Source organism: Stegodyphus dumicola, chromosome 7, assembly GCF_044657685.1.
Source record: "Stegodyphus dumicola isolate Sdum_Otavi_A_Nest chromosome 7, ASM4465768v1".
Lineage (NCBI taxonomy): Eukaryota > Metazoa > Arthropoda > Arachnida > Araneae > Eresidae > Stegodyphus > Stegodyphus dumicola.
In genome coordinates this window covers 15,944,325-15,956,426 of record NC_140774.1, presented here as the reverse complement: position 1 = coordinate 15,956,426, position 12,102 = coordinate 15,944,325, and the positions used below count along the sequence as shown (strand labels likewise).

Genomic DNA, 12,102 nt, shown 5'->3' with positions numbered 1-12,102 from the left:
TTTTTAATGATTTATTAACAAAGAGCTTTTTGAAAATATTTCCGGTATTCAAAAAAATATCTGCACAAACTTCAGTTATCATCAGGTCTCGTGAACAAAAGCTTCTTCGTTGCTTGACCTCGTGTTTAGTAAATGCTTACGTAATGGCCAGAAAATCGGGTAGAACAGGGCGTCCGTCTCACTATGTTTTAGAATTCCTCCTCCGCGCTGTTTTGCACGTGAGAAAGTAAACGCCTGATCACCTTGAGTATACAAGCTTGACACACTTTCTTCGTGACTTTTTGATTGTTTTATTATTCTCCTTCATTCCATTCTCAGCCATTGTTGAACCGGTGCTACGCGATGCCAAAACTATGGCAGAACTTCAATGGAAACCACCGTTTGCAACCCAGAGTGGACGTTTCTTTTCTGATTTTTTAGTCTTGTTTCAGATCTGGTTTGGGTTCAAAACTAGAGCAGTTATCGAACTCCAATTAGTATATTTAGATGAAAAATGCAGAACTCATAAAGGCTTGTTTGGTTGGATACCTGCAAAAATTCAGGGAACTGTCTGGAAATAAGATCAGGTCTGCTGAAAGAAATTCTTTGGAATATACCCATTGCGCCTCCCATTAGTATTGCAAAATTTAGCTCTTGTGTCTCCGAGTCTTTTCATAATTGCTGTTTTTGTATTCATCTCTTTTATCTTGCTGTTTTTTCTCTTATTTCTTCTCGGTATTTCTTTCATTCATTTTATTACCGTTATTGAAACTTGGACAAAAAGTGTCTTTTTTGTGAGTACAGTAAGACCCCGCTTAACGCTGTTTCGTTTAGCGCTGTTTCGGTTTAGCGCTCTTTTATTTCAACCCGGGGATTCCACGAAATCGCTCGCAGCATACGGGGATTCCCCGAAATATTATGCAGCGATAGGTTTCAAATACATATCCGAAAGAGTGTACTTGTATTTCTTGTTTGGTGCGGTATTGTACAGACATATTTTGAAGGGGTAAATGTGGAAGATGTCAAAGAAATAATTCAAGAAGCAGCGGCTAGTCTTTCTAATGATGAGCTCAAGGAATTAACTGAACAAGAAGAAAACAAAAATGTTGACAGCAGTGATTCAGAAGAAGAGCAAAAAGAACTTTCGATGGCGTTTGTAAAAAGGAGTTTGTCTACCATAACTGAAATAATGGATCAATTCATTGAAAATGATCCGAATTTTGACAGGAGCTCAAAAGTAAGGCGTGGTGTTATAGAAGCTCTATCCGTTTATGAAGAACTTTTAAGAGAACAACGCAAAAGAAAAAGGCAAACAACATTAGATGCTTTTGTCACAAAAAGGCAGAACACTGAAAACGCGGAAGGCTAACTAAATATGACTGACTTAGAATTTTATTTGTTTTTTTTTTAAGAATATTCGTTTTGTTATTTATATTTTGTTTTTATTTTTGCAAGAAATAATAATGTGGTATTAATTTGGGCTTTAAGAAATAAATGTTTGGTTTTATTTTTATTAAAAAAACATACTTTTTAAATTTAATACCTAACCAATTTCCTAGCCATCTTCCCCTAACCCCAATATTTACATGTAAAGATAGCCTCGTTTAGCGCTGTTTCGCATTACGCTCTACTTTTGTATCCCCCGCGTTAAGCGGGGTCTTACTGTACTGTGTTTTTAATTCTACTACCTCAGTATTTTGAATCCTTATACCCACTGCTACTACCGTTAGCTTTGGAAACTGCTTTGGTCTTAATAATTACTGTTTTTTTGTATACTTATCTTTTAACTTGTCACTTTTTTCTTATGTCTGACGTGTTTCTTTCACGCAGTTTATTTTAGACTTTAATCTTGGACAAAAATGATCTATTTTGGAGTGCTGTGTTGCTGATTCTCACCCCAGTCTCAGTACTCTGTATTTTTAAGCTTTCTTTTCATCACTGTTCCCTCTACTGATCTTTTTTATCTTTCCACTTTCTTCCTTACTTCTGACGTGTTTCTTTCATTCAGTTTGCTTTATCTTTGGCTTTGGACAAAAAGGGTCTGTTTGATTAGTGTAATATTTTTAATTCTCTTGACTCAGCATGTTGGATCTCTATGCCCTTTCCTAATCAGTGTTCTTATACTCATTTATTTTATCGAACTTCTCTCTCTAATAAGTCTGACATGTCTCTTTTAGTCAGTTTGTGCCATTCGTTGGGCTCGGACAAAAACGGTTTATACAGTTAATTTGGTTAATACAGTGTTTTTAATTCTCCTGATTCTGTACTTTAGATTTCCAAGTTTTTTCGTAAACCCTGTTCTTACAGTTTTTGCTTTATACAATCGGTATCACGCTTACATCTGACGCTGACGTTTGCTTCAGTGTTTGGCAGGGCTTAATTTGGTAAATTAGAAGTGCGAGAGCCCTTACGAAAGGCAATCAGAAAAGTTAAATAAAAGGCAATCATTTAGATTAAAAAAAATAATACAGAAGTAATAAATCTGAAAACTTTCAGATTTTGTATTACGCCCAAAGCGGCGTTTTTTATGCGGGGGATTAACGGGATTTGAAAAGTGATACAGACATTCAAAGCCATTCGACGCAAAATAACGTTAGATATTGTGGCGTCTTTGCGTTGCTACACCAGCATAGTACCAGTAAGAAATGTAAAGAAACCTCGCGCATAAAACATCCGTGCTTGAAGATGCACGCGGTGTTAATATTAATGGAATTCTTTGAAATCTTTGAATTTATTGATAAAAAAGTCGTTAAAATTTTACAAAATATGAAATAGATAATAAAACAAATTCCAAATTTGGGTTTCCAGATGCCCATATTCGAGTGGAGGACTACGTTATTCAAAATTTGATGCTTCTAGGTAACGTCGTTTTTTTACAATGCGAGAAACATACATACACTTATGTAGATTCTTCATTATTTAATTTCTTTAATAATTGGCTGTAATATTTGGTGGCAACAATTTGAAAAGTGATTCATATTTTTAGAACCAACGCAAAATGCCAGCAAGAAATTAATAGAACTTCTGGGCTAATAAAAGTTAAATAAAGTGTGAGGGGCTGAAAAATGTAATAAATTAAATTGCTGTGCAAATTATTTAATATTAATTTGAATTTCGTTAATTAATGAAATTCAATTTTAATATTAATTGAAATTCAAATTAAATGTTCCGCACCGTTTCGGTGCGGAGTCATTGAATCTGATGTCGTGTCCAGTTTAATCAATAATCTCTTCACTGTCGCTTTTAATTACAGGGAATCGTATATTTAGAAATTAAAAAAAAATAATTGCAGTTTTTAAAAGAAAAGAATATTGAAATATGTACCCTTGAAATAATTTTCATAAACACTGCGTTTCAAATGTTAGCAAATAAAAGAAAAAAATTAATAGAAATTCAGACTCATTTATATTAATATATTACAGTATAAACGTTTACTTAAGAATGATAGCGTTTACTGCTAAAAATAATTTTTTGGATATTCCAAAAAATAATGTTATCCAAATTATTTCGGATAGATGGAATTCTATGCAGAGTTTCTTAAACTTTTTTCAGTCGCGACCCATTTTTATCACTGATATTTTTTTTGCGACCCCCAGGACATCATAATATTTACAAAAAATTTGTGGGACCCCATACGTATTGCTCAAATCCGACAAACGCGTGAGTGTTTGCACTTGTACTGTAATAGTACTGTAACTATTCACTTGTACTGTAATTATTGCAGTTTTAGGTCATTAATTTCTAATTTTAAGACATAGAACAATGTGAAAATTTTAAATAAGCAACAGACGAAATGGCAGAGTCTCGTGCAAAGCAAGGGAAATGAACGTTTATATTATAAAAAGAATGCGTCGAAACTTTTTCGTTTTTTCTTTGTCTGTATTGTCTTATCCTTATCTATTTTCAGATACACTGTGTAAAAATATTTGGTAGTTGTAAAAGTATTATAATAAGTTAAAGAAATATGAAAACTTCTAAAAATTTTGGTGACCCCCTGCTGCAGGACCCGCGACCCACAGTTTAAGAAACCCTGTTCTATAGCATTCAGATTAGCTCAAATTTTATAGTCGATTACGTTTCGGCTTATAATACAGGGGGTTCATAATTTATTCACCGGATAAAGAGACGTTTTAAGTAACATAGAATAAGACATAGGAAAAAAAAACCTCACTTCGCACATCACACAGTATCTGACAGGGCATGGCCCATATATGTCCTATTTTCACAGATTTCGCCTAAGAGACAGTGACCAATGTATTTGTGGCAGTACTGGTGACCCAGATCACTATCTGTTTGACTGCTCGCACACAGGGAATTCGCATTTAAAAAGACCAACTGCAATCAATACGCCAGCATGGTTCAAGAACACAATTAAGAATAAATATACGCTCAGCCGCATTAGAGACTGCACTACCATTGCTAAAAGCATTGCTGACAACCTGGAGTGACTACTTTCCTTGGACACCGTGACGTCAGCAGCCTGCTCTGTACATATATTAATTTACTTAATGTCTTGTGTTTTTTTTTGTTTTTGCTGTTTTTAATTATATTTAATATTATGATTAATCCAGAACACATTTAATGTATTCCACAATTTGTAATGTATTTGGTCATCTTTACATCTGTACCTGATTTTTATAGCACATCCTTAATATAACTGTATGCCTAACATGTACGATAATAGTGAAAAGTGTTCCGCTTAGTCTCAGCAGTCCCCACCATGCACCTTCTTTCCATGTTCTGGTCCTTTTTTCAATGTTTCTCGTTTCGTGGCCAATCCCCAGAGGACACAGTATTACGCTCTTTAATTACGTTTATTCATGTATTTATTTTTAATTCCATCGACGGGATCCAACAGGCTGAAAAGCACCTAACCCAGTGGGCCAGCTGTTTCGTCGATGGTGAAAAGAAAGAAAGTGAATTTTATTTAGCACTTCAAATAATTTTATATTAATGCACTTCAACATGTGTAGCATTAGTTGCTCGACGAATATAAAGTCTATTCTTGAGTTCCCTTCAGAAGTTATTGTAAGCATTTGCGGAGTAACAGCTGCCGTTTCTTAGGTGATTCGATTTTTTAATTCTTTGGTGCTGCAAATCTCTGCAGCATAAACTCGGTTCTTCTCAGGTATTAGAAAATGGAGTCGAGTGATGTGACGTCCAGAGAACGGGCTGACCACGAAACTGGTCTACATCTACTAATCCAATGATCTGAGAATGTTTCATTGTTTCAACAAGAAACACGTGTACATACGTAACCCAATGACAGGGGGCCCCATCCTGTTGGAAAATAACGTTTTTCTAACAATCTCAGCATATCGAAGTAATCATTCGAATTAACTGATGACTCCGAGACAAGAAAGGACCAATCATTTTATTATCAGTTAGTTATCATCAAATGATAACTTAAGGGCTACCTCAATCAATTTACCTCATAAAATGCGGGTTTCTAACAGCAAAATCCTCCAGTTATGTCGATTAATCAGTTCTTAAACATGATATGCTGCTTCATCACTGTATACGATTTTCTAAAGAAACTAATCGTCATTAGGGATACGATCAAAATGCCTTCAGAAAACTTTTACGAATGACTCGATCATTAGACTTTATTTATTGACAAATCTAATATTTGTACGTAGTCAGTTTCAACTTTTCGTGAGCAACTTTATAAACTGTCGACCTGGGAATTCCTGGTTACAAGCTGGTAGGTCGAATGGACTTGCCGTGACTGCAAACAAACACATTTCGAATAACGAAAACATTTTCATCACCGACGCTTGTTCCATGTTCCAGGTGCCAGTGATCGCTGCGATTAGCATGCATTTCGCATGCTGTTTCCGGCTGTTTTGAATTAGGTACTTCTAGAAGCTCGTGAAGTAGTGAAATGCAGAACAGTGGGTCCAAAAGGACATACACTTGGCCTACCTGCACTTCCTTTATGCCAATCCAGGTCTGTTTAACCAACTGTTTTAAATACTTTTTAATTCATCGTTTTGTTAGTGGAGGTTTATTCAATTCATGTTAGAAGCTCCACTAAACTGTTTTCGAAGATTTCGCATCCCATAACCAGAGACTGCACATCGCTTTTACAACTCATGACGCCCTTTTGTCTGTAAACAAACAAGTTCCCTTTTGCCATTCCCAAAAATTAGAACAAAGAACAAGAACTTATATCGATTATAAGTTATTTCCTGTCACTACGTAAAATTACGTTTCAATTTCATTTTGTTATCCGATGATTAAATTATGAATACTCTGTACTTTCACGTCATATTATTCTGAAAGATATATTCGTAGCATGTTCGAGTTCTGTTTCTAAGTAAAATTATTTGCACTGGAAATGAGTGTTTCCTAACTAGTCTGTACCTTTCATTTTCAGGCCACGCAGACGGATAACAGCTTGAGAACCGCCATGGCCAAAGTGGATGTGCAAGTGCTAGATGTGAATGATAATGTTCCTGAATTTGAATATGAATTGTACAATATCACTGTGATGGAAAATTTGCCTCCTGGGTTCACGGTTGTCCAAGTATCTGCTTTTGATGAAGATTCCGTGAGTACTACTTTTTTATTATTCATCTTCCGGTAACGTCAGTGTGACGGAAGTAATATAATCTTTCACCAGTGTGAATGTAACGGAAATATCGGTTACGCGAGATCTAGAAGTGTTACATCATTAACCATATTAACATTCAGGCATATGATTTTATGTAGAATGCGCATTTAAATTTAAAGTGATGTTGAAGAATTGTTCCATGTGATAAAAAATAAAGAAATATATTTCTAGGTTTTCTTTAAATAGTTAAAATTAGAATCATTGATGAATTCCAGTTTATATATACTATACTGATTTATCCTTAGTAAACATTTTTAACAAATATAACTCATAGTTTATTTAATAAAATTCACGATACGTAATAAAACAAAACAGAATAGGCAAATGGAAAATAGGTATCATAAGAAAGAACTAAAAATAAATTATTTCTGAGAAAAGCGGCCTTTAAGTTTCTTAATATAATCGTCTTTTTAATAAACAACTTATTTTCACAATCAACGACTTCATCTATAAACTACTACTGAGCCCTTTTTGCCCTATTTTTTTATTTTTCTTTACCATTAGTAACCATTATTTATAGTTAATTAATTTACGATTCGATATTCTAAACGTTTTCATAAATTTTGGTACCATTTAGCCGTGATAGCGTTGTATTTTAAAAGTTATAAATTTTCACTAGATTTCTCCGTACTGACGAACGAATTCATTTTTAACGTTACATCATTTTATACCAGTAAGTAGGTTTTTAAAAATTAAATGGTGATAAATTGCAGGAATAATATTGTGCCCCCTTTTCTATTGACTTTGATTCAATTTTTCGCTATTGTAATAGTTTAGAACTTATTATTATAATTATTTCTTCAGGGTGACAATGCCGAATTCCGCTACGAGCTAGAAGATGAATCAGGAGCTTTTGCCATCGACCCTTCTGGAGGAGCCATCAGTGTAAAGGATCCCAGCAAGCTGGACAGAGAAACCAAAGATGTTATACGCATGCGTGTTTTTGCCCGCGAAAAGAAACCGAATGTCAATCCCACTGCACGAGCCACTCCAGCAATTGTGGAAGTCCATCTTTTAGATGCCAACGATAACAATCCACAGTTTGTGCCAAGTAGTGTCTATGTCTTCAGCGCCACTGAAGTTGACCCACCTTTTACGATAGTTGGACAGGTAGGTTATACAATGCAAAGCATTTAAGAGCCTAAAGATCCAGTTTCTTTGCAGAGTGCTTAGGATTATTTGACTTTTTCTTCTTATCAGCATCAGTATGCATTTTGGAAGTTCGTTTATTACATAAACGCTTTTAGGCTTATCATTAAGTTTTTTTCTTCTGCCAATACTCTTTCACCAGCATATTTCGAATGACTTTAGATTCTGGCATTGATTATGCGTTATTATTATTTAAATTATTATTACATTTATGTAAAATTATTATTTGAGAAATTCGTATTGATGGTAGCTGAGCATCTACACTACACTAAGTGGATGGGGATCCAGACTTGGCTAGCTCGAAGCTGCCATACAGAGTTAAATCTAGAGGCAATCCAAGGAAGCATAATACCCCGGCCAATCCAGGGGTACTTAAATGTTTCACACGGTCTGGGCTATAGGCACACAAGTCATAGGTGAATGGCAACGCATCCACCACAAAGAGAACAAAGTCACAGTTAGACATCGACCGTCTCCCAGTGTTGAACAAGTGGAGCCAAACCCCAAAGGATTGAAACCCAAAGCCTTTGATATTTGATCATGTATTAATTTAGAAGTCAAACAACAAAACTCAACGTTATATTTTCAAATTTTTACAGGACTGGTTTCGATGGTTTTACCGAACCATCATCCTCAGCTGCAAAATCGCAAATGAACGAGATAGAAAGACAGGACAGGAGTTAAGCTACTGGCGCCATCTGTTGATAAAACGAGAACTAAAACATAATTTCCTTGAAGGCTGAAGGCAAAGATGGATGGGAATTAGGGTCGTTAACTAGAACAGAAAGATTTTTTGAATGTGAAATACTTTCTTTCCATCAATTAGCTATAACATTGCACGTATTTTACAGAAATTTAACTTTCGGGCCGTTTATTCTGCCATCAATAAAATCCCCAGTTGCATGCTAAAGGACCCCATTCCGTATATGAATTTTTAGGGTATCTAACTGAAACTCAAACTAGGAGAGCCTTAAAATTTCGCGTTAAGGAACAGGAAGCTTGTGTTATAAAAAAGGAAACACAGAAGTCTTCTGTTGCCCAGCATTGTTGGTCCGAAAATCACGCTTTCAATTTTTCTGCAGCCAAAATTATTCAAAAAACATCTTCCATTAGTGAATTGGATTTTTTAGAGGCATTTCACATTCAAAAAAATCTTTCTGTTTTTGTTAAAGACCCTAATTCTAATCGATATTTGCCTTCAGCCTTTAAGGAAATTATGTTTTAGTTCTCGTTTCATCAAAAGATGGCGCCAGTAGATTAACTACTGTCCAGTCATTCGTGTCATATCTTATCTCGTTCATTTGCGCTTTTCCAGCTGAGGATGATGATTCGGTAAAAACCATCGAAAGTAGTGCTGTGAAAATTTGAAAATATAACGCTGATTTTTATTGTTTGACTTCTAAATTAATACTTGTTCGGTATGATATTGCATCTTAATTATCTGACCATGTAGCGTTCACCAGACAAGACAGCACCATATGGTCCCTGATGAGCCTGAACCTACCACCAAATTAGCGATGGTTCTAGTTATTGTGAAGACCGTTAATTTTTCCCCAAAAGTCGAGTTTGTCTAGGTATTGACTTAACCAGAACGGCGGGATTGCTTCCAGTCGACCCCGAGTGGAAAGCTGAGCGTCTACAGTAAGACTCAGCCTCTGGATTGTTGTGACTCATCTCACTTGTTTGGTTGTAACATCGGAGCAAATCTTCAAATTTTGTCGCGCCGAGGATTGCCTCTATCATTAGCACGGACGTTGAGCACCTTATAGAAGGCAGTTTGACTTTACCTAGTTCTGTCTCAGTTTTGAAAAAGAATCCCCTAGGGGGTCAGATTCAAGAATCTGCAATCCCTTTGGCTTTAGCGCCAAGCCTCCAAAATAAAACCTTCATTTCGGTGATATTGTATGTGTTCCCATACCACAAAAGCACTACACGCTCACAAATATCCAAACCATCTTTTGAATTGAAACCCGGTTCCAACGATCCGTCAGCCAGCATCGGTAATAACTACACCGATGACAGCAGCCATGCTTGGGTAATAGTTAGCTTGACAAAAAGTTTTCAGAGTATTCCATTATTTTTTTAAAGGAAATGAGAAGCTTGATCCATAAGCTATACATTTCACATTATTCTGAAGTATTGAGAAGTGGAATAGTTGAAACCATTAAATACTTTTAATTTTAAGTTCAAGAATAAACATACCATATACTTTCTATAAATAAACTTGTAGAGACATTAGGTATATTTTTTGGAAGCTGGAAAGATGAAAAATAGTAACCGTCTTCGCCGGGAATCGAACCACGGACCTCTGGAATACCGGCCCAGTGTGCAGAAGCACTACACTACGAAGGCACGCTGGAAAAGCTGGAGAAATACCTTACAAACTGATATCTGTTTATATGTTTCTTCTAAAGATAGAAGTTTTATCAACTCATTGTCTATCTTGTGATAAGACTGGTGTATTAATCCACAATCATTATTTTTAGAAATAATAAAAGTTATTTATTGTTATATTTTAAACACATGAATAGCTTAGTTTTGACAAAATGTTAACAATATTTTGAAATTTGAATTATTTTATTATCTCTTGCACAGTGATGGTATAATTTTTGCATTAATTTGAGATGTACTTATGATTAGGTAATTGCTCTGGATCCGGATTTGGACGTGAACGGGGTCGTGCGCTACCAACGTCAGAACGATAGCCTTAGTCAAACTGTACCTTTTGATGTTCACCCGGAAAATGGATCCGTGTATATTATGGAATCTTTCCGCTCCATCCGAGAGAAACCAGCTCGATATACCTTCTTCGTGCAAGCATCCGATTTGGCCAGGATAGAATCCGAGAGAAGGTGAGAATGTTTTTCTATAATACCAAAAGAAGGTCTCTTGAGACATTTTTTCTTTGCACATACACGTGTGTCTAAAAACAGATGAAATTTATGTGTAACTCATAAGTCAAGAATTTGTGATTCATAAGTAGTTGATTTTTATCACAATAAGTCAAATATTATATTCTTAAACACAGATTCTATTTAGGAATGAGATATTCGAATCTTCAAATTCCGCGAATCTTGGCAAAAAGTCGAGATCTCGAATCCTCGTGTATTCTTAGTCATTCTAATGTTTTGAATCTTAACTTAAAAGACACTAAATATTTTAATCAAATAATGTTAAAAATTTTAATTCCGAATTTTGGAAAGAATACTTTTATTGACTCCTAACACGATATTTCCTCGCATATTTTTCAGCTTTTTATTTTCACTAATTTCATCGTTCGAAATTCGAGAGGGGAGAATTATGCGAATAATTTAACTTCCGAAAGGGGTCGCGCTTACAGTAAGAACGTGACAAATAAAAAGTATTCTTGCTTAAACTGTAGATAATTATCACAATGTTTTTTCTTTAATATAAACTTAGATTCGAGTAAGAAGACGTAATAACATTAATATTACAGTATCTTGTAATATAACTTTATGTTTATGTTCTTGTAATTTGAATCTCGTCCTTTCTTATTCTTGCTACTCTTTAGACCTCAAATCATCCATAAAAGCATTCAGTCAGCAATAAGATGAATGTGCAGTTGATTCGGCGAAATTGCTGACTGAATGTCAGTTCGTGTTTAATTTATTGTGATGGGTCGATTCTTATATTAGCCTGGGATAAAGTTCAACATTTAGAATGGAGTTAGAATGTTCGGAGTAGTCTTCGCAGGTAGTTTGCAAGAACTTTGTTAGTAAGACGATAACAATCTGTACATGGACAAATCATTTTAAAAATGATATTTGTTTTCTGAGTGCACTGAAGAAGGAAAATTCGGAAATTCTAAATATATGCTGTTGATTTTTACACTGAATTGAATTTTATATGGCTTAACGTTTTGTATGTTAAGCCATATAAATTTTTTTTATTATAGATAGAGTTAGCTCCGAAAACGTTAATAATATTGTAGCGTTGCGCGCCTCCAACTTGCACGCAACCAAGAGGTGACTGTTGAAACTGGATAAATGACAGAGTCTTGTTAAGAGTTTAAGTCCCTTTTTATTCAACGTAATAAATTACAAGTGCGTGCTCTTGACGCTCACAAACTACGCCAACTCGGCGATAAAATAAAAATAATAACCTGAAAAGAAACTAATGACAAGACTCTAACTACGAGACTCTCTAAAAGTAACTAACCTCACCGCGTTTTACAATACCGCTGCTAAATCAGCAAACTTGAAGGATTAACACTTCTTCCAGGCAAGCACACAGGCCGAAACGCGGGGTTCTTCAATTTCTGGCTAACTACCTCCGCGCTCGTGAAGTAAGAACGGCACACCTCGAACTCGTTTCCTTTCTATTTAACTCAGAATACT

General features: G+C 35.3%; 1 protein-coding gene across 3 annotated transcripts in view; it reads left to right on the top strand.

The window, feature by feature from the left end:
* The window catches only part of LOC118184145 (protocadherin Fat 4-like), a 517,728-nt gene that overhangs the window by 269,358 nt on the left and 236,268 nt on the right, over nt 1-12,102 (top strand). For all 3 annotated transcript variants that reach the window (XM_085819903.1, XM_085819902.1, XM_085819904.1), the window contains exons 12-14: nt 6,359-6,532; nt 7,400-7,705; nt 10,385-10,596. In XM_085819903.1, the coding sequence (XP_085676029.1) occupies nt 6,359-6,532; nt 7,400-7,705; nt 10,385-10,596 (692 nt within the window). The remainder of the gene's footprint in view (nt 1-6,358; nt 6,533-7,399; nt 7,706-10,384; nt 10,597-12,102) is intronic.